This window comes from Nothobranchius furzeri, chromosome 7 (genome assembly GCF_043380555.1).
Source record: "Nothobranchius furzeri strain GRZ-AD chromosome 7, NfurGRZ-RIMD1, whole genome shotgun sequence".
In the NCBI taxonomy this organism is placed as follows: Eukaryota; Metazoa; Chordata; class Actinopteri; order Cyprinodontiformes; family Nothobranchiidae; genus Nothobranchius; species Nothobranchius furzeri.
Genome location: NC_091747.1, coordinates 63,672,437 through 63,694,582, shown reverse-complemented (window position 1 = coordinate 63,694,582; position 22,146 = coordinate 63,672,437). Strand labels below are relative to the sequence as shown.

The following is a 22,146-nucleotide window of genomic DNA, read 5'->3' as shown; positions in this document are numbered from 1 at the left end:
TTTACAACAGTGTGGTCCCTGAACACACCATCTTGTTGCTCTACAGCTGTGTGGTCCCTGAACACACCATATTGGTGCTCTACAGCTGTGTGGTCCCTGAATGCACCATCTTGTTGCTTTACAGCTGTGTTGTCCGATCCCTGAACGCACCATCTTGTTGCTCTACAGCTGTGTGGTCCCTGAACGCACCACCTTGTTGCTTTACAACTGTGTGGACCCTGAACACACCACCTTGTTGCTTTACAGCTGTGTGGTCCCTGAATGCACCACCTTGTTGCTTTACAGCTGTGTGGTCTCTGAACACACCATCTTGTTGCTCTACAGCTGTGTGGTCCCTGAACACACCACCTTGTTGCTTTACAACTGTGTGGACCCTGAACGCACCATCTTGTTGCTTTACAACAGTGTGGTCCCTGAACACACCATCTTGTTGCTCTACAGCTGTGTGGTCCCTGAACACACCATATTGGTGCTCTACAGCTGTGTGGTCCCTGAATGCACCATCTTGTTGCTTTACAGCTGTGTGGTCCGATCCCTGAACGCACCATCTTGTTGCTCTACAGCTGTGTGGTCCCTGAACGCACCACCTTGTTGCTTTACAACTGTGTGGACCCTGAACACACCACCTTGTTGCTTTACAGCTGTGTGGTCCCTGAATGCACCACCTTGTTGCTTTACAGCTGTGTGGTCTCTGAACACACCATCTTGTTGCTCTACAGCTGTGTGGTCCCTGAACACACCACCTTGTTGCTTTACAACTGTGTGGACCCTGAACACACCACCTTGTTGCTTTACAGCTGTGTGGTCCCTGAATGCACCACCTTGTTGCTTTACAGCTGTGTGGTCCCTGAATGCACCACCTTGTTGCTTTACAGCTGTGTGGTCCCTGAACACACCATCTTGTTGCTCTACAGCTGTGTGGTCCCTGAACGCACCACCTTGTTGCTTTACAGCTGTGTGGTCCCTGAACACACCATCTTGTTGCTCTACAGCTGTGTGGTCCCTGAACACACCATCTCCTTGTTAAACTTGAAACAAACTGAACTATTGAGTGAATAATAGAAACATGAATTTTGTCCAAGTTTGAATGAATGAATGAATCATTTTGTTAAAAAGTTCACGTTAGATGATTTAATGTCTGATTCTGGTATTTTAAGAGATTTTAAAACTTTTTTTTTTGTATTTTTTTATAAATATTTGAAAATTTCCTGAATAATTTAAAACAAAAACTTGGATTTTTTTCTGCAATTTTAACTTTTTTAATTAGTTTGAAACCAAACAGAATTCCCATGAATCTTTGCTGCTCTCATTTGGCCCAACCTTTCCTTTTGTCACAAACTTGTTGTACCACCTTAAACTTCCAGGGGGCGCTCTGCAGGGTTTAAATACTCACAGGATCAGGATTACTTCTATATTAGCTATGATGAGATGCACCTGAGAACCAAAATGCTGTTTTTTCTACGTAAACGAGGAACCAGCTGACATGTACAGGTTGTTGCTAAATGACTTTTATCACTTCCTGTCCAGACAACACCAGTCAGGAAACGGATGCTTGTGTGTTTGGACAGGTGAGGATAATTTAAATGTTTTTATTCTGATTTCTATCGATGGTTCCAAGTGTTTGTGTTGTACCGTGGTAGAGGCTGTAGATCCGTAAGCTGGGGGAAGGGTCCTGCTCCCGTCGCTGCTCTGAGATCAGACTCCTGCGCTTATGTGAGGCCAGCGGCGTCTGCGGGATCCAGCCTGATTTTACTCTAGATGTTCGTCCTGCATGAACAGTGAGATGTTTAGATTGTGTTTGTAGCTGAACTACAATTAAATTATGATGTTTGAAACATTTTGTCTGTTGCTTTTTATGATCTGGATCCTGCAGCTGCGGGTCAGGGGGACAGGCAGGAGAATGGCTACCATGTTCAGCAGCATTAAAGCATAAATACCTCCATTGGTCCTGAAGATGTCTTTAGGTCAGGGGTCACCAACGCAGTGCCCCCAAGAACTTAACAAGGCCCTTCTCTAAATAACACAAAAAATGTGCTGCCAACTTTTGATCACAAATGCATTAATAATGATTTAAAAAACAACAAATATAGTTTATTATACCTGGAGTTGAGTTCCTCTGATCTATTCAAGTTCAAAGGTCAGTAATGCATCAGCCCAGTAGCCCTTGCATGGCTCTCAGCTTCATAAAGGCTGGTGACCTGTGCTTTAGACGTTGCTGAAACTTTTAATTAACGGTTTTTTAAAATGTCGATCTGAGTTTTGGAAAAACCTTCTAGCAGCTAACGAAGTCGCCCACATGCAGGAGGGGTCAAACGTGGCGTTGACGGCGGGATAATTATAGACAGCAGCTGGTGGGGAGTTTTTAGAGAGGGGAGTCCCCGCATGTCCGTCTAAGTCCAACCCTGTCCTCATGTCCACAGACCTCCTGAAGTTGACTTTCTAAGCTCAGCTGACGTTTATGTGTTTGTGGTGAAAGAAAAAAGTCAACCAATGAAAAAACAACTGTTTCTGTCTCCAACGTCACCTTTAAGCCCCGCCCCTTTGTGGAAATGTGATTTCTACCTGGTAGTTCTCAGCTGGCTGCTTGGATAGTGTGAGTGGGCGGGGCTTCCGGAGGGCTTTACAGAAGTAAACTCCTCCTCCTGCAGACTCTCATGACCACCTGGTGGTTCATCCAGCACACTGACAGCATGTTTCACCTCAGACCACCAGAGTTTGCTGAAACGTCCAACATGAGTGGCTTGTGGGTAATGTGGGCACTACAACCTTCTCAGGTCAGAAAGGACTAAACAAGCATCTCTCGATCTCTAAAAATTATAACTTCCTGTTTATTGGTTAAAGTCACTTCCTGTTTATCGGGTACAGTCACTTCCTGTTTATCAGGTAAAGTCACTTCCTGTTTATCGGGTACAGTCACTTCCTGTTTATCAGGTAAAGTCACTTCCTGTTTATCGGGTGCAGTCACTTCCTGTTTATTGTGTACAGTCCTTCCTGTTTACCGGGCAGTCACTTCCTGTTAATCGGTTAAAGTCACTTCCTGTTAATCGGTTAAAGTCACTTCCTGTTTATCGGTTAAAGTCACTTCCTGTTAGGTCTTTTCTGACACGTTTCGTTTACTTCATCAGCTGCTATTTTCTTTGCTTGTTGGTTAAATTGAATATTTCTCATTCTGTTATTTTCTTTATTTATTTATTTATTTATTTTCAATATCATTACAAGGAACAAAGCGAGTTAGAATACAAACTGACAGAAGTACAAAGTCCTTGGATAACATAGTTATGTAATTAATACAAGTCAATAATACAAAATAAGACAATTCTAACAAACAAAACTGAAAGAAGAAAAAGAAAAAAGGACAAAAAAGAAGAAGAGGGGTATCTAAAAGATTCCCTTTGAAATAAAGGCATCAACATAACTTAGAGTCTAACAGCTTTCGGACGAGTCATACCTTGTAAAGTAGAAAATAGATTCTTAACTCAGTCTTCGTCATGTTCTTTGGATTTTTGTTCACCCTCCTTTAATTAAAGGAATTTATTTTCTTAAATCCACTCCTGCCTCGAGTCATTCTGGGCTTCTGCGTTTTGGGTCCCACCTCCTCCTGCTCAGCGTGACAGTCTTAAAGATATTTATACTGGGCTCGTGTCGAACCACTTAGATTTATGAATATGAAATTTCCCAAATAAAATGATCAGATCAAGAATGACGAATGTGATTTAACATCTTTTCTATTTGTAAAGAAGATTGTGTCTCTTAAATGTAATTTAATATTTTTATCAAGACATCATGAAAGTAAGCACCAAAAATATTGATGTAAGTATGGATAGTTTAAGCTGTTCTTTGTTGTTTTAGTTCATTATTTCTGGGAAAAGTTAATTTGCAAAAATAGATGTGAAATGAAATTTCTAATCTGTTTCTAAGGCTGATTCAACTACTTCAGTGAAATAAGTTAACAGATAATGACATAATTAATGGTGTGTGAAGAATATATAGAATATGCAAGTTAATAAGTGCAGCTCGTGTTCGTCTTAAAGGAGCAACTGATCTGGCTTTAATGGATGTGTGTACTTGTTAACGTAGAAGTTAAAAGAAAACATAAAGCTGATTGTAATTTGTATATTTCAGGTTCACCTTCCTTGCTACGTCAATAAACCTGTGAACAAGGACTCATCCGTCTTCAGAGTCTTGATGTCAAGGAGGCGTTTAACTGTCAGGTCGTCTAGAGCACATGTGATGAGGACAGCAGTGTCCTATTCCAGATTGAGGACAAGAACGGACGATTTTAAGTATAATTCCTGATAACATTGCTGAACAGTGAGAGACATTTTGAGGATCTTGAAGTATTACAGAATTGACTTTTAATTCGTGTAAACTATTGTTTGTTTGATTTCTTTTCTCCAAATTATGAAAATACTTGAGAGTTCTTCTCTCCATGCTCCAACCAAGTACGCCGAGATCGAACAAAAGCACCCTTAGCTCAGGTCTGATGAATGTTATCCAACTCCGATTGTAATTCTGTTCATTTATTACCGTCAGCCTGAGAAGGAACGTTGTTTTCAACAGTTTTTATTATGTCTTTTAGAATTTTGTCTTGTTTTCCTCCTTTTTGTTTGGCTAATTCCTTCTTACCTCTTGATTGCAGCACTTCGAATTTGAAGTTTTGTGTACTCCCAATGCTTACCCGAGTTATTTTCTTTTAAAGCTATATTCCAATTACATCTGATCATTTCTATAATATTGTTCAGAATAGCATCATCCAGAAGCAAAGTGTTGAGCTTCCAATAATTCGGACTATATTTCATCGAATCAATAATCAATAATCAATAATCATGTGTAAGTTTAGAGAGAGTTATGATCTGAGAGAATTATGGTTTAATATCCACACTAACCACTTCATCTGTTAGCTCGTTTGATACGAGCCAAAAATCTATCCTTGAACTCTGACAAATCCTTGTTGTTCCACGTGGAATATGTTTTATTAAGATTCTCCATATATCAACAGTTTAGCTGTGAGCATAAACGATGTGACACGTTACGTAAATCTGATTTTCTTTGTGGACAACATTCCAAATTGGGGTCATAAATGCAATTCCAATCTCCTAATATAAATTTTTCATTTGGAAAAGTGTTTAGTACAGACCAAACCTGTTTATGAACTCCTGAAAAAGAATCGTATTCATCTGATTATTGTTATGACCACATATGTTACCTATAACAAAAATAACATCAATACCACTAGAATAACCCATCGTCCACCATAACGCACGCTAGTCTTCAGCATCTTTCCCTGAAACGAACCTTTCCGTATGGCTGTTCCAGCTTGTTTGCATAAGACATGCAGACTATCTCCCCATTGAGCTTTCCATAAGTCGTAGTCCGAAGCTACAGCATGTGTTTGTTGTAAGAAATAAAAGTTCGCTCTGAGATCTTTACAAAATAAAAAACTGCTTTTCTCTTTAACTGATCCTGAATACTCCTAACATTCAGTCAATAAAACGATAAGGACAATAAGAACAACAGGAAAAAAGAAATAAGTTTGATGGATGTGTGAAAGGATTTCCATCCCATAATATCAGCACTTGAACAAACCCGACTAAATAAAAGGATTTTCTATCAGAACAGTATTTACCTTCAGTACTTTAATACTGGAACAAAACAAAGTTCTTGTGATTTACCAGAGTTTGTGTGAGCCTTCAAAAGGATTATTATTATTATTATTAGACCACTTTGGTTCCTTTGTCATTAATGAAGGCTTTGGTGCCAGTGACGTAGGCCGGCCAGTTCGGTTTGTGGCCACAGCTTGTTCCGTAGCTCCTTATCCGTGGAAGTTCCTCCAAACTTCAGAGCTGCTTTCTCCTCCCACTTTAGGCTCCACCCCTTTAGACTGGACTTCCTGTTTCTAACTGACATGGCACCCATGGCTACTGTTAGCACACAGGAGGCTTTGTGGAACTTTAACCTTTCATTTGTGGGCCTGAGGGATCAGAGGGGTCTAAACCTGGAGGAGGGATTAGAACAAGTGGGAAGGTGACGGATGGATGGGGGGGGTGGCGCAGGGGTCGGGTTACCCCCACGCTGCTGTATTTTTAGCAGCAGACACTCTGGACTCTGTGACTTTGTCTAAAACATTCCTGTAAACATCAATTCTTTTATTTTTGGGTCAAAAATACTCAGAATTCCCAGAAGAATTCCTGGAGCCAAGAAGAGTTCAGATTAAAATCTCCGCTCTTGGTGAGACGATGATCATTGGTAACGATCATCCATCCTCTCTGGGGGTTTGGACTCACCATGGCTCCCTCCCTTCTCCTCCCTCCTCAGTCCAGCTGGGTGGTGGGCGGAGTCTATCACTTGATCTGAACAGCTTCAGGGTCAGCCTCCAGTTGGGGAGAGGTGATCTGGTCCTCCTGCTTTCTCTCCTCCTTCGGATTCATTCAACGGCTCTTCCCTCTTTCTGCACCTCCTCCAAACCCCAGGAATTCTCAGCCGGATCTCTCCTCTGGACTCTTCTTCACTTCTTTTGGATATCTGACAGAAACCACCTCCTGACCGGGACAGAACCCAGGCCAACCAGCAGGTATGACAGACAAACCGGGCATGCCAGCAGGAGGTGGAGATGATGGCATCATGGCCTTGCTGGAGCGTGTGGCGGGCCTCATGGACAGCGTCCAGGCCACCCAGCAGCGCATGGAGGAGCGTCAGCTGGAGCTGGAGAACACAGTGAAGACCATCCAGGCTGACGTGGTCAAGCTCACCAACGACCACGCCAACACCAGCTCCACCGTGGACCGGCTGCTGGAGAAGACCCGCAAGGTCAGCCGCCACATCAAGGATGTCAGGGTCCGGGTGGAGAACCAGAACCTCCGGGTGAAGAAGGTGGAGGCCACACAGGGAGACCTGCTGGCCAAGAACAAGTTCAGGGTGGTCATCTACCAGGTGAGCCTCTCAGCATGAAGGTCTGAGAACTTTTATTGATCTTTGCACTAGAAGACATGAAACACCAGAGCAGATGTGCGTCTAGAGGCGGATCTTCTGCATGAAACGGTGAAGGTTCATGTAGTCACGGCCTTCCGGAAGGAGAACCGGAGACTTCCATCCATCCTGGTTCATATGAAAAACGTTAATGACCCAAATGCATCAGGGCATGTGGTTCTGGTTCTCTCAGAAAAGTCCAGAACCTTGACCCGAACCTGCAGGAGACCAGCTGGACCATTAGAATGGACCTGGGTCTAAAACAGGCTTCAGGTCCCAGTCAGCAACAGAACAGCTGATCTCACAAGATTCTGATGGACTCGTGTTCGTGTTCTACTGCTGAAGGCTCTAGAAGAACCTTCCAGTGGACTCCTCAGAACATCCGACCCGGTTCGGACCGGATCCTCAGAGTCCGAGTTCTGTAACCTGAATGAAAATCGACAGTCGACTGTGAGGGTCGAAATAGCAGCAGCTGCACACTCACACACTCACACACTCACACACACACACTCACACACACACACACACACATGTGCACACTCACACTCACACACTCACACACACACACACACACACACACACACACACACATGTGCACACTCACACTCACACACTCACACACACACACACTCACACACACACACACACACACACACACACACACACACATGTGCACACTCACACGCATGCACACACTCACACACTCACACACTCACACACACACACTCACACACTCACACACTCACACACACACACACACACACACACACACTCACACGCATGCACACTCACACGCATGCACACACACACACACACTCACGCGCACACACTCACGCATGCACGGGCACACTCACGCGCGCACACACACACTCACTCACACTCACACACACACACACACACACTCACGCATGTGCACACTCACACGCGCACACACACACACACACACGCTCACTCACACACACACACACACTCACACACACACACACACACACACGCTCACTCACACACACACACACACACACACTCACACACACACACACACACACTCACACACACACACACACACACACTCACTCACTCACTCACACACACACACACACACACACTCACGCGGCTTCATCTTACTGCTTTGGCCTTCACCGCCAGCAGCTGCCAGCAGGACTCTGACTCGGTTATTTTAGCTCCGTTTGAACGTCGTCAGCACGCTGACGGTCTCGGCAGCTCAGTCAGGATCTTCTATTAGAGATAATTGTTTAATCTCTGCGCTGCTCCACCCTCATTTCCTTTAAACCGCTGCATAATCCTGCTACTGCAGCTTTTTCTGAAGCTGAAGACTTTAATCTGTAATAAATAAGAGAAACACCACAGACGAAAGCAGCAGGTTAGCATGTAGCTCCCTAGCCTGACTCAGCAGTGGCGTGTCCAGATCTTTTAAAATGGGGTGGCCCAGGTGAGGCACAACTTTGTGCATGGGTGGCACTGATGGTTATGCTTTTCTTGTTTTACCCCCAAGCCTTTTGTGGACGATGAAAAGCCGATTTGAAGGTAAATTAGTGTGTTGGCACCTGGGGTGGCCAATCAGATTCCAAGGGTGGCATGTGCTACCCCAGGCCACTCCCTGGACACGCCCCTGTGACTCAGATATAATCAGGATGCTAATCAGAGCGTAGCCGTTAGCGGGCGGATGCTAGGTGGTGTTTGCCTCCAGTAGCATCAGCAAGGGCGGAGCTTTGATGAAATGATGCAGGGAGTGGATGGATAAGGAGAAACCAGAGGAGGAGCACTGGTTTCATCTTCATCAATAATGAATAATATGACTTCCTCCCAGTGGTTCCAGTCCACCAGTAGGGTTGGCATCACTCAGCCTCTGGATCCAACGTTCTACCATTTAGATCCAGAGAACAGGGACCTTCTGTAGCTTCCCCGGTTGTGTTGTCCCATAAATGTTTCTCCTCAGGTGAGCATGGTCTACCGGAGGAGTACTCACAGGTAGATGGTACCTGACACACTGAGGAGAGTAGACCCGATTCCCGTTAGCAGCTTGATGAGGACCCGCCCTCGTGTGACATCATCACTGTGATGTGTGTGAAAGCAGGTTCTGCTGTAGGGGACTGAGCTGAGCTCAGAGTTATTCTGGGTCTGAACCTTCATCTCCTAATATAGCTGCTCTAGTGTTAGCGTAGCCGCTAGCCGCTCTGGCTCAGAGAGCGGACCCACGCCACGCTGGCTGCTTTAGGACAGGGCTGACCCAGAAGACCCAAACAGGAAGTGTTTTAGGCTGCAGGTGTGCTGGTCAGCTCCCAGTATTGTTTAATCCCGCTTCAGGACGTTTGCAGCTCCTTCCAGAACCTTCCAGTGAAACCTGACCTCAGACATCGGCACGCCGCCGCTCTGATAAGTTTAGCTTCCTGCAGTCCGGCGCTGAGCTTCAGAAACAGGTGCTGCAGTTTATTTATGGAGGCCGGATCAAGACCGTTCAGGTCACATGACTCCATTTTACCAGAACGGACTAAACCTGACATCATAGCTGGACTCATGCTTTCATACAGCTTAGCCTTGTGCTGGGATTAAAGTCAACAGTGGAATTATCATCCCAGATTAAAGTGGAACGTTTTAGTAAACCCGGTGGTAGACCTATCCCTGCTGTGGGCACGTCTAACTCTGGGATCCATTAGGAGGCCTGGCTCAGGTGGTGCAACAGGTGCGTCACCTGAAGGATTCCAGAAGTTTCCCAGCAGATCAGCGTGCCTCCATGCATGACGTGATCATCAAAGATGTTCACACCTGTTCTTCGCTCTCCTCAGGGTGACCAGGAGGTTAAAGCTGTCTCACCAGGATGTGAACCAGGAGAGTCCGGCGCCGGCGCTGCAGCCAGAGCCGAGGTGGAACCGGACAAGTTCGAGCTGCCTCCTGAGTCAGACGAGGAGTACATGGTGGTGGAGGAGGCGGACTCCTCATCAGTCGGTCGTATGAAGAAGACCGGGCTGACGCGCATCGAGAGCTTCAAAGCCACCTTCTCCAAGGAGAACATGACCAAGACCCGTGAGAACCTGGGCACCAAGGTCAACAAGCTGGGCGAGAGAATCGTGACGGCTGAGAGGCGCGAGAAGATCCGTCAGTCGGGCGAGAAGCTGAAGGAGACATTCACCAAGACCGTCCCAGCAAAGCTGAACCTGAAGAAGGAGAGGACTGTGGCAGAAGGTCAGGAAGGAGCCGAGGGAGCTGCAGAGGCCGCCGTTCCCGTCCCCCCTCCGAAAGGTCGGAAGGGCAGCCCACATGCTGCCGGGGTCGCCGATGACGAGGGCAAGGCGGCCGGGTCGGAGGTTCCGGTGTACGACATGAAACAGCTGTCATAAAGATGTTTGACCTGGACTAGAGAGAAGAACCACGTTCATGAAGATGTGTAGAACTTTACAGAAGGAAGTGAACTTTAAGCGGGCCGCTCCGAAAACTCTGAACCGGAGAGAAAAGTTTGTTTGTTCAGAACTTTTCTACCAAACCAGCAGCAGAAAGTTTTCTTTGTGTTCATTAAAGTTGGACAGAACCGTTTCAGAACTTCTCCACGGGTTCCTGGTGCCACCCTGCTGCTGCTGCTGATGATGATCAGGTGTTTGCATGTTGATGAAGGTGAAGTGTTTGATGATGAAGATGAGGCAGGTGTAACGTACGTCTGGTTCAGAAAAATGGACCTTTAGTTTGGAAAAACCGGAGCTTTTGTTCCAGTCTGGAGCTGATCCTGGTCCTGGTCCTGATCCTGGTCCTGGTTCTGGTCCTGGTCCTGATCCTGGTCCTGATCCAACCAGGGCAGCTGCAGAGGACATCATCTGGAGTTCTGGATCAGGCCTCAGAGTTCAGTTTGTGTTCTCTACACCGTCAGCTGAGTAAAACCTAAAGATGTCTACGAAGACTTCAGAGCTCCATCACGGACGCCCCGTGTGAGACGGAGTCATTAGTACTTCAGTAATCTGTCTTTTAGATTAGAAATCTGTCAGATTATTATAATTATAGAATACACAACAGAAATAAAAAGGCCCTGCAGTACTTGGGTCGTCCAGCAGAGGGCATCAGGAACGTACGGATTATGCTGCAGAGGTAGAGCTCCTACCGGGGCTCTTTGGGATTAGGAGATTAGAAACATCTGCGCTAAAATACAGGCAGATATTTCTGGATTAAAATTAACATGTTTGGATTATTAAGATTTACCAGTAAAAGTAAAATACTTCAGGATCAAATACTATTACTATTATTAATTATTACTGATGAATGAAAATGACATGAGTGCCCCCCCCCCCCCCCCCACACACACACACACACACACACATACCCCAGATGGGTACGACGACTCTGGGTTAAAGAGCAGAAACATCTGGGTTTACCTGCGATAAAGACGACCGCATCCTGATGAAGATGAAGGTCTGAGTGGTTGTCGGGGCGATGAGCGTTCCTCCTGATGGTTCGGACAGAAAACACGTGTAACTCTGATGTTCGTCTGATTTCTACTGTAATCTGGGATGTGTTCGCTTAGAGTGGCTGCATGGCTGTCAGAAATAAAAACACTGAAGCTGTTTGTGTTGAGAAAATAAAAGTCTACTTGAATCACATCTGGAATCAGTAATGTTCAGTTCCTTCATGCAGCTCCAGTCATCTAAAACCACTGAAACCAGAGACCGGCACCAGAGCAGCATCACAGCTGCAAAGAAAAGGAAACTAATCTGTAATCCCACTTCCTGAAAAACAAGTGTTGGGCAAAAGCAGGAAGAGACCTCCACCAGAACCAGGACGGACTGGGTCTGAGGACTAGGAGACAGAGACAAACCCAGAAGAACAGGACCAGCAGCAATGGTGAATAAAAACATGGAGAGAAACCAGAAACGTTAGGAGGCATGCTGTTTGTCCTCCAGAGTCTGCAGCAGCATAACTAAAGGGATGAGTCAGGATATTAGAACATTTCCTGTAGAAACCATGATTCTGAACCTCCTCGCTGAAACATCTTTAACGCCTGTTTCTGGATGTCAACCCATCCTTCTGACTCAGGAGATTATGGGATGTACGTTCCTCCTGCTGCCAGACAGATTATTCACGTTCAACACAAACCTTTATTTATAAAATATATAGACAATGATTTTATAGCCTCCTTTAGCTCCCTCCATGTTCGCTCTGGTTGTAGCTCCTTGCTTCCCCTCCAGGCTCCGCCATGATGCCAACAAAAGAGCAGACCTCTGTAACTTCTTCTTGTGCTTTTTATTGACGATCAGGAAACTGAAACAGGGAACCGCTAGCATAACAACTAGCGGTCATAAACAGGTCCCCCTAGGACACCCACCTGCTCCACGAAGCTGTTCAGTGCAGTGTTTGGCCAGCAGAGGGCAGCAGAGTGGCGTTTAGTGTTGCTTTGAATTAGATATTGTGATCAAACATTTACTCAGTAGGATTTTAACCAAATTGTTCTTATTCAGTGTGAAATCAAAATGCATGAATGTGTTTCCAGTTATAAACAAAATAGGCACATTTTTCATTCAGTGACTATCAATGTCTCTGTGTGTTTACTAGGTGCAGATATTTGTTGGTCTTTGAACTGACGACTAATAGTTTTACATCTGACATGTTTGATGTTTGATTAGCAATGATCTACTGTGAATTTAATTCCGCCTCGTTGCCGCCAGAGGGCGTATGATCTGATGTTTGTACTGCTGTAGCTAGCTAGCTAGCTAGTTTCTGTTGCTGGTTGATTTAATCTTGTTGAACACAGAAAATTAACACAGATTTATAGAGTTTTAGTAATTAAGTGTGAAAACGCTCTGGCTCTCATTGTTTAGACTAAATACGCTGTTAACAGCGCTAATTTAAAACCTCCTTTGATTTTTACGTTTTATTTTCAAGGAACGTACAGGAAGTGCTGTTGAGTAATGTATTGTTTAGCTTTATAAACGCTGCCTGCAGTACCTATTTTAGTCCGCCAGATGGCAGAAAAACGCTTCATCTCAAAAGTCAGACATTAAAATCAGAGTTATGGTGTTTCTGACCAGTTTGACCGGTAAACGTTCGCGTCCTGCTGCTCCTGATGGGCAGACCCCTCTACACACAGCCGGTGTTTCATGAATATCATTTCAATTGTGTTTTTAGCTAAATGAAAAGAGAAAAGACTGAGAGTGAGACCCTGTTGCTAACCCCAAACACTGTTACGTTTTATTTTGAAAAAATGTACAGGAAGTGTTTCTACTAACCATTGTAATTTTATAAGTGCAGTTCCCTATTCGTCTCCTCCTCCCTCGTTATCTTTATTAATATTCACAATAGGGCAATAAAAACCTTAGGCTAATTTTCCAGCTTCACGAAGATAACGAGGATAAAATGTTGTCATGGTACCATAGAGTAGTTCAAGCTGTTCGCCACTGGAGGTCAATTTCCTCTCAAACCTGTATGACCTGTAGCTGGGGGGTGTGGACAGGAAGAAACAAATCATTTATAAAGCGACTCTCTAGATAAAAATCATGAGATGCTTTACAAAAACTAAAAAATTTAAAATATAAAAATAATTCAAGGAATTTTATATTATATTGTAAAGGCTTTTTGCAAATCCTGAAGCATAAAACAACCATTAGTTTTATTTTTTCCATTAATGCGAACAGAAGAAAAAACATTCGTTTGTCAGAGCTGTTATTCTTGTTTAAACCGGAAGTATTTGTTTAGGTTTTAACCTTAACTTTAAAAGCCAATCATGTAGTTTTCGTGTTTGTCCACTCGGCATAAAAACCTCCAACTCTGTAAGCTGACGCGTTTTCTGAGGTTTTCTGTTTAAACTTCACTAAAGAAGCTAATCAGATATGCTAACACGTAGCCTGTTTTAATATTTCTACACAATGTTTTTACAAAATTATATCCAGGAACAGCAGCAACGTTTAAACAAAGTGCTGCTGTTTATAGCAATAATTGATATTTTAACTAAAGGGCTAACATGCTAATGCTAAAACTGAGTTAAGTAGTACCTTTTCCTGCCACAGGAGGGCGACATGCACCTCTGAACTCAGCAGCTTCTGTAAATATCTTCTTATATATTTTGAAGTTAACTGATCAGCTGGAGGGAAAAAGTTTCATTTCTGAAATATTTTTGCCAGTAAATATTTTACAAAAATAAAATGGCCTATTCCTGCTCTCCACCTGGACTGGAATGAGCTGCAGAAACCACTGAAGCTCACTACCGACATTCTATTACCTACCTTCAATAATTCATGGTGAGCATTAGTTTCTGATCAGCGTGCCTGCTTCTGAGTCTTAAAGACAGTTTAAGTCTGTTCTGATTGCTCGTACGTGTTATATAAGAGAACAGTCTTTATGTTTGTTTTCTCTCTCCTCTCTTTGGTGTAAAGCTAACTGCTGCCTCAGATCGTCGCTGTAAATGAGAACAATTTTTGAGTCGACTCATCTGGTTAAATGAACGTTTAAAGAGAAATAAAACAAATCTGCGTTTGGATGTTCAAAACCTGCAACTGGTTCTCATCAGCAGACCACACAGGTGTCCTCCTGTCAGCTACAGGTGTACAGCTGAGGCTAGTTCCCACAGGATCACCAGAACTGGACCAAGAGTCTGGATCTGGTGTCACCGACGTGAAAGCCTGGATCCATCCCACCCATCGATCCCATGTCAGGCTACTGCTGGTGGGTGGTCTTTAGAGCTCTTGGTTTAACTCAATCCAAACAAAAACAAGTTTTCAGTAAATCTTTTAATTTTCCTGCAGATTTAAAAGCAAATCAAAGTTTGAATCATTGAATAACAGCCCTCAACCCCTAAAATCCATCAGGGCTTCCTGTGGAGGCAGATGGAGGTTTAGTAAGGTCAGCATCGCCCCCTAGTGGTTACAAAAACCAGACCACCTAAAAAGGACCAACCAGAGAAGAGCTGCAGAAGCTCAGCATCCACCGGCAGGTGTTCAGGTCAGACACAGAAACGAGTCAGAGTTGAGCTTCTGTTCACCTTTAAACCAACAATCCTCCAGAGTCCGTTAGCTCACGGCTCCAGACGTGCACAGCTGGAGGAAACGGGACCTTTAAATAACACAAAGCTTCACTTTCATCAAACTTGTTTCAAAAAAATCCCAAACGACCTCAGCAGGGCTGCTGCTGCTGCTCTGAAGCTCCACGATCACAGGAAGTCCTTTATTAGACACGGGAAACAACAAAAACAAATCAGTGCTACAGATCCTCTGAGGTTACAGTCGGTTCTACAGGCTGATGTTAGTCCGTGACTCGTGATTGGCTGAGGAGTTTAACGGGACAGCGCCGAGTTCCCAGAGTCTGAAATAAAAAACAAAGATCTGAAGAGGAGAAAGCGTCTCCATCACTCAGAACCGGGTCATCACAAACACCAGAATAAAAAAAAACTACCTGAATATAAAAACCCAAGCACTGGAGCATTTAGCCGAGTTCCACCTGGAGAACCCGCGATTAGCCGTGGAACCGTGGAGGTCGACACCAGAGTGGCGTCATAAACAAAAACAATCCTGCATCCGCAGGTTTCTCTCAGAAAAACAACAACAGAGCCGCTGAGCGTCGTGTGGAGACGCTCAGGCTAAGCTAAAGGAAAACAGCTGGAGGTTGTGTTCAACAGTTCTAAGCAGGAATCGAACCAGCAACCGCTGAGCTTGGCACTGGTGAAAGTTTCTCAGCAGGTGGAGCTCACGGTCCTCCTGCGATGAAGGGCCTCCGCCGTTGCGCCGCGGCGTCACTCGTCTGAGCCGGCGGAACGTTTCTGGTTCCTTTTGCGAGGAGATCTCCTAGGAGACGCTTTATCTGGAGAACGAGAGGAGAACGTCCGTTAGCGTCACGTGATGCAGACGGCTTCAGTCACGGCTCCTGAACCAGCCAGGCCACCACATTATGGGATGTTTGCAGACAACATTCAATTCAATTCAAGTTTATTTATAAAGCGCCAAATCACGACAAGAGTCGTCTCAAGGCACTTCCAGTTCAGGTCAGTTCATTAAGCCAATCAGAAATAATGTTTCCTATATAAGGAACCCAGCAGGTTGCATCGAGTCACTGACTAGTGTCAGTGACTATACAGCAATCCTCATACTAAGCAAGCATATAGCGACAGTGGAGAGGAAAACTCCCTTTTAACAGGAAGAAACCTCCAGAGAATCCCACATCTGTCTGGTCCAGATGTTCTGACACTAAAGCTGCTAATTCTGTTTTCATCAGATTATAGAGACGAAATCTGGATTCATTCACTCACTCACTCTCACACACACACACACACACACACACACATACATTCATTCACTCACTCACTCTCACTCACTCTCACACACACACACACACACACACACACATACATTCATTCACTCACTCACTCACTCTTACACACACCCTACATTCATTCACTCACTCACTCTCACACACACACATACATTCATTCACTCACTCACTCTCACACACACATACATTCATTCACTCACTCACTCTCACACACACACACACACATACATTCATTCACTCACTCACTCTCACACACACACATACATTCATTCACTCACTCACTCTCACACACACACATACATTCATTCACTCACTCACTCTCACACACACACATACATTCATTCACTCACTCACTCTCACACACACACACACACACACATACATTCATTCACTCACTCACTCTCACACACACACATACATTCATTCACTCACTCACTCTCACTCACTCTCACACACACACACACACACACACACACATACATTCATTCACTCACTCACTCACTCTTACACACACCCTACATTCATTCACTCACTCACTCTCACACACACACATACATTCATTCACTCACTCACTCTCACACACACATACATTCATTCACTCACTCACTCTCACACACACACACACACATACATTCATTCACTCACTCACTCTCACACACACACATACATTCATTCACTCACTCACTCTCACACACACACATACATTCATTCACTCACTCACTCTCACACACACACATACATTCATTCACTCACTCACTCTCACACACACACACACACACACATACATTCATTCACTCACTCACTCTCACACACACACATACATTCATTCACTCACTCACTCTCACACACACTCATACATTCATTCACTCACTCTCACACACACACACTCATACATTCATTCACTCACTCTCACACACACACACACACGCCTCACCTCTGCGACTCTGCACTGAAGAAGCAGGAAAGCGGGACAGGAAGAGAAACAGAGATCAGTAGAGGTTAAAGGTCGTTCTGACACAAGTGAGCAGGAAGAAGAAACAAACATCACACTCAGGAGAACGTTTGAGGGTTTGATTGGATTTAAAGCGGGAATCAGGTTTGAAATTCCCGAATCCTCGACAGAAAGAAGGAAAATCAGGAATCTGGACCATTTAGGTGAGGAAGAACAGCTGGAGCTCAGGAAGGACCTCAGGGTGAGTACGTACTGATCTGGTTGAGCGTTTCCTGAGGGATCCAGCTCATGTCCACATCGTTGTGGCTCGACGTTCCCATTTCCACCTTAGGAGCCGGACGCCTCCTCTGTAAACAAATAACTTCCTGTTAAACACTCGTGGGAAAAACAGAACCTGGAAGTTAAATCCAGCTCTTCTCCGTGGGTTCCGTCAACGCGAGCTCGGCCAGAACCAGACAGGAAGTGAGCTAGCATTAGCCTCACTTAAAGCCAACATCCAGGTGAAAACACCTGAGCAGGAGAGATGTGGAGGACCTGGGAACTGTAGCTGCTGGAAGCTTCCTGATCAGCTACAGCCTTCATCATCATCATCATCATCCTCCGTGAGGTAAGCAGGACAGCATCTGATCGATCTACAGATCCACAAACCGCAATGCTGCGTCTTCAGCAGGACGAGCGCGTAACCATCACATCACATCGCCTGTAAGGTTGTTGGGAGCTAAAGGTCAACAGTTTGGAGCGATGACATCATCAGAATGTCAAACACTTCCTGTTTTATCTCAGATTAATGAAGTCTGTTGGATTGTAAAGCTGAACGATTCATTCAGACATTGTTGTTTAATCTGAGGAGAGAAACATTAAAAACGAGCTAAACGAGAGATAATCTGGATTAAACTGGTCAGAAACAAAATGACGTGTCCCACCTTCCTAGACTCCAGCAGCTGATGAAGACCGACGACGACGAGCAGCCCGAGGCCCAGGAGGAAGACGTACATGAAGATGCTGAGGAGGAGGAGGAGAACTAAAGTGGAGATCAAATCTGGAGTTCTGTGATTTGAATAATTCTGTAAAACTGGAGTTCTGAGGACAACATGGAGGCGTGGACGCTCACGTTTCTCCATCCAGGCCGTCCTCCCGCTCCGTGATGGTGACGGTCTGGTTGAACGCGGCGTCCTGGAAGACGTTTCCCTGCAGGAGACGAGTAAAAAGAAAAATCTGAGGTTTTCCCTCCAGAACCGGATTTGGGTTCAATGATTCCAACACCAGACAAGCTCTGCCCTCACGCTGCCATCTTTGTAGTTCAGGTTGATGACGAGTCCAAACGGCCGCCCCCCCATCGGTTCTGCGGGGATGAACGAGTACTCGAAGGTGGCCTGTCTGCCCGGAGGAACCACGGTGCCGAGCTGCAGAGCCGTGAAGTTCTGGATGTAGAACTGATAATCCTGAGGGGACGAACAGAACCGGGTCACACCGGGTCAGAGCTTGTTCTCTACCAGACACGGTTTGGGTTTGATTGAACCTGCGGATAACGGAACGACGCATCCAGAGACTCCACCACGAAGTTCTCGGAGCCTTTGTTAGTGAAGCCGAGCAGGAACTTCACGATGTTGTTGGCGGGAAAATCTGCAGGGACACAGAAAGGTGAGTTTGAGGTCCAGAAGTCGGTTCTGACTCAGAAACAAGAAGAAAGGCGCCAGCAACCTTCTCCTTTAACGAACAAGATGGTGGTGTCGGCGTTGGGCGAAGCCTTCACCTCTCCGACCAACGCCTCCTCCTCCTCGTCTTTCTCCTCCGTCTAAACAAATAAAACCATTCTTATTCTGACCAACCAGCTGCTGGTGATCACCACCCGTAACCGCCATGACATCACTCACCAGCTCCGTGTTGTCATCATCCTCCACTTCAGCTTCATCGTCCTCGTCCTCAGCCGTTACATCCTCCACCACATCTTCATCCACAGCCTCGGCCTCCTCATCCTCAGTCAGATCCTGGGCGCCCGCCACCGGAGCTGAAGGCGAGCGTAACACGCGACATCACAAACTCCAGCTGCATCAGTCGAGTCCGAGCGTCCCAGACTGACGCTCAACAGTTCTGTTGTTGTTCTACGTTTTTCAGAGAAAAACCTGCAGATGCAGGATTGTTATCGTTCGCCAGGTCACGCCGGTGTCGACCGCGTTTGTTCTGACAGAAACACGACGCGTCCGGTTTTAGAGACTGGCTTTGGTACCAAAACACACCAGAGAAGAAACAAAACCCTCAGGAGAAGGAAGCGGGTCTGATGAGGACAGGTGGCCATGTATCTGAAAGGGTTTAATTACTAAATAAGATGATGTGTCACTGAGACCAAACTGAGACAACAGCCGGAAACACACGAGATGTTCATCTGGGAACCAAATCACCTCAGACTAGTGAACAAACAACCGTTTTCCCCAAAAATGTAAAAATAAGAGTCCAGGCCTGACTGCAGGCAACCAAAATAAAACGCTGCTAACATTATTTCCGTTAATAATGTTCATGTTTATTTATTTAGCAGACGCTTTTATCCAAAGGGACTTACAATTTATAACCTATAGGGCATGTTGTGATCTGTGGGGGAAACCGGAGTTTGTTTATTGTCTTCTTGCTATACCAAGTTGAATTGTATCTACAAAATGCAAGTTGGCATGAACACGAACTTCGGAGCTACTCTGTAATGCCATTCTGCTAACGAATTTTGAAATGTAGTCGCTTTTGTTCGTTTTTCAAATGTTCAATAAAAGTTCATTTAAAAAAAAGGAATCAACATCATTTCAAACTGAATGTTATCTTCATCCTGCTCAACCCTTCTAACAGGAGCGTGTTTAGCTACCTAAGATCAACAAGGCAGGCGGACAGTTTCATGTTCAAACAGAGCGAAAGGGTCACTTTACCTTCATGTAATGATTTTAACCGTTTTACCCCTAAGAGAGGTCCTGAGCTTAGCTTCCAGGCTAACAGCTAACATAGCTGTAAGGACACGTCAGTCTAATTTAGAACAGATTTCTGTACAAATTAATACGAAAACATGCTAAACTATAAAACATAACAGTTAATTAGGACAATAATATGTTTGTGTCAAAACACAAATGTGTATATTTACCAAAGGCGTTTTGCGTAAATGTGTGTTTAAGCTCACATGTTAAACTGAGCTCGGCCTTCACAGCTTGTTAGCATAGCCGCTAACTCCAAACAATAAGCTACACTAGCGTTTAAATGTAATATGTAGTCATTTTAGAAAGTTACCTTTGATGAGAAGAGTGGCAGGGAAGGCTAAGAGGACTAGCAGCAGCAGTTTAGGCAGAAAATTCATCATTTTCAAGTCGAAATCAGTGTTTTCTCATTCAGTGTCGGTCAGACAGCCTAGCTGTTAGGGTTAGCCCCCAGTAGCACTTCCGTTATAACTTCTTCTTCTGCTTCCTTAAGTCAATAGCTTAGGCAAACCAGCGGCGTGCTGCTGCCGCCTGCCGTTCATGTTTATGCTTGGTAGCGCAGCAGCAACGCAGTGTTGCAGGGATGGTTCACACCCAGCACGAGTTAAAACGCTGCAATTCTTAAAACAAGGTATTTTATTACAGTGTAATATAAGTAGTACGTACATAATGTAGAATAAGAAACGCTAAACTCCAATACTAAAGTAAAATAATCTAAAATCAAATCATGAAAAAACCCGGATGTAAAACCCTGACTTAGTCAAACAGAACGTCTCAGGGATTTTTTCTATTACTTTATTATATATTATAACTGTGGTCGTGAATACTTTTTTATTTGGTTTTAATACGTGATCCCAGATGTTATTTGTTTAATAATCAGTGATGTTTATTCAAGACTTTACTGATGTGTTTTTGTTGATGTTTGTGTTTTATGAAGAAGCTGAAAGCCATTTATTTGGTGATAACATGACTTTTTACCATGACGGCTGGACGAGAGCCACTCTGAACACCAAAACAGCAGCCAAAGATTAAAAAGACACAAGAAAATTCACCTTGATGCAAACGCATCTTATTTTTAAACTTACAGGATTAAAAGTGTCTGATGAAGAAACTTCAGCAAACGGCTGATAACAAATGTATTCACTAAGAAAAACTTCTTTGTTGTGGTTTATTTGTTTTTAATCACATGGAAAACACTGAAGTTCTGACAAAACAACATAATCTGAGTGATACATTAAATCAAATGTAAATAAAATGTTTATTTGTGTCAAAATACAAACTAAATAAGATAAAAGTCAAAAATCAACACATCAAATAAACACATGAATAATCAGTTCAACTTTTTCTGTTGCATCTATTTTCAGTGAGCCAAAAATAAAATAAAATAAAATACTGTAACATTTCCTGCTAGAATAAGAAATAGTGATGATTTATTCTGATGCAACAAACACAGCAAAAACACGACTTACTGGAAACACACAAGAGTTAAATACGTCTTTCCAAGGCGTAGACGGAGCCCGCGTATCAAAATACTCTGCAGGTACAGGTGGATGTGCTCACACACACTTCAGTCCGTTTGTTACTGAGACGTTTAAAAATCAGACACAGTGAGTTAGTGAAGCGGCTGGTTCAGACTCAACCTGGGATCGGTCTATTTACTGGAAATCTAAACTCACCTGAACATAAAACGCTCCCTCTCCCTCCTCCACGCCCATCTCCTCCTTCGGTCACATGACTTAATGACTTCTCAACCCAAACACACAAGAGTTTTAGATTTGTTGTGATTAACTCGTCCAAATGAAGAAGCAAACTCTTCAGGTAAAAGTCTGGTGATAGTCTGACCTCTGACCTCCGGGACTGCATATGCAGACTCACACGGATTATTTCCTGAAACATAAACCTCAGCCTGAAAGCTAAATATTTCATAATTATTACACAGGTACATGTTGGTACTAATGTTCTCCAGGATGCATCAGAATATATTATTCATGGCTGATTTTATTCCTGATTAAAGCTGCAGAGAAA

At 44.3% G+C, this 22,146-nt stretch overlaps 2 protein-coding genes across 3 annotated transcripts; one reads left to right on the top strand and one right to left on the bottom strand.

The window, feature by feature from the left end:
- The first annotated feature begins 6,359 nt into the window (after positions 1 to 6,359).
- cavin4b (caveolae associated protein 4b) lies at positions 6,360 to 10,616 on the top strand. The gene is made up of 2 exons (XM_015942933.3): positions 6,360 to 6,930; positions 9,771 to 10,616. The coding sequence occupies exons 1-2, from the start codon at positions 6,574 to 6,576 to the stop codon at positions 10,320 to 10,322; spliced, it is 909 nt and encodes a 302-aa protein (XP_015798419.1). The 5' UTR covers positions 6,360 to 6,573; the 3' UTR covers positions 10,323 to 10,616.
- Positions 10,617 to 15,093: 4,477 nt separating this feature from the next.
- On the bottom strand, positions 15,094 to 20,610 carry LOC107374719 (signal sequence receptor, alpha). Of its 2 annotated transcripts, XM_070553514.1 has the most exons (10): positions 20,435 to 20,610; positions 19,048 to 19,181; positions 18,875 to 18,968; positions 18,693 to 18,796; positions 18,457 to 18,615; positions 18,285 to 18,361; positions 18,097 to 18,175; positions 17,427 to 17,520; positions 17,156 to 17,170; positions 15,391 to 15,753 (listed from the first exon to the last, which is right to left on the bottom strand). In XM_070553514.1, exons 1-10 carry the CDS (start codon positions 20,502 to 20,504, stop codon positions 15,686 to 15,688), a joined length of 894 nt encoding a protein of 297 aa, XP_070409615.1. In that variant the 5' UTR covers positions 20,505 to 20,610; the 3' UTR covers positions 15,391 to 15,685. The 2 variants fall into 2 exon arrangements, with proteins under 2 accessions (XP_070409616.1, XP_070409615.1); XM_070553515.1 differs by lacking the exon at positions 17,156 to 17,170 and having other exon boundaries at positions 15,094 to 15,753.
- Positions 20,611 to 22,146: the final 1,536 nt, after the last annotated feature.

Excerpts from the sequence above, each read along its gene's own strand:
- cavin4b (XM_015942933.3), top strand. The coding sequence starts at position 6,574 with ATGACAGACAAACCGGGCATGCCAGCAGGAGGTGGAGATGATGGCATC. Across the intron at positions 6,931-9,770 it reads TCAGGGTGGTCATCTACCAG|GGTGACCAGGAGGTTAAAGC; the intron begins GTGAGCCTCTCA and ends CGCTCTCCTCAG.
- LOC107374719 (XM_070553514.1), bottom strand. The coding sequence starts at position 20,504 with ATGATGAATTTTCTGCCTAAACTGCTGCTGCTAGTCCTCTTAGCCTTC. Across the intron at positions 18,969-19,047 it reads ATGATGACAACACGGAGCTG|ACGGAGGAGAAAGACGAGGA; the intron begins GTGAGTGATGTC and ends TTATTTGTTTAG. Across the intron at positions 17,521-18,096 it reads AGCTGCTGGAGTCTAGGAAG|AGGAGGCGTCCGGCTCCTAA; the intron begins GTGGGACACGTC and ends ATTTGTTTACAG.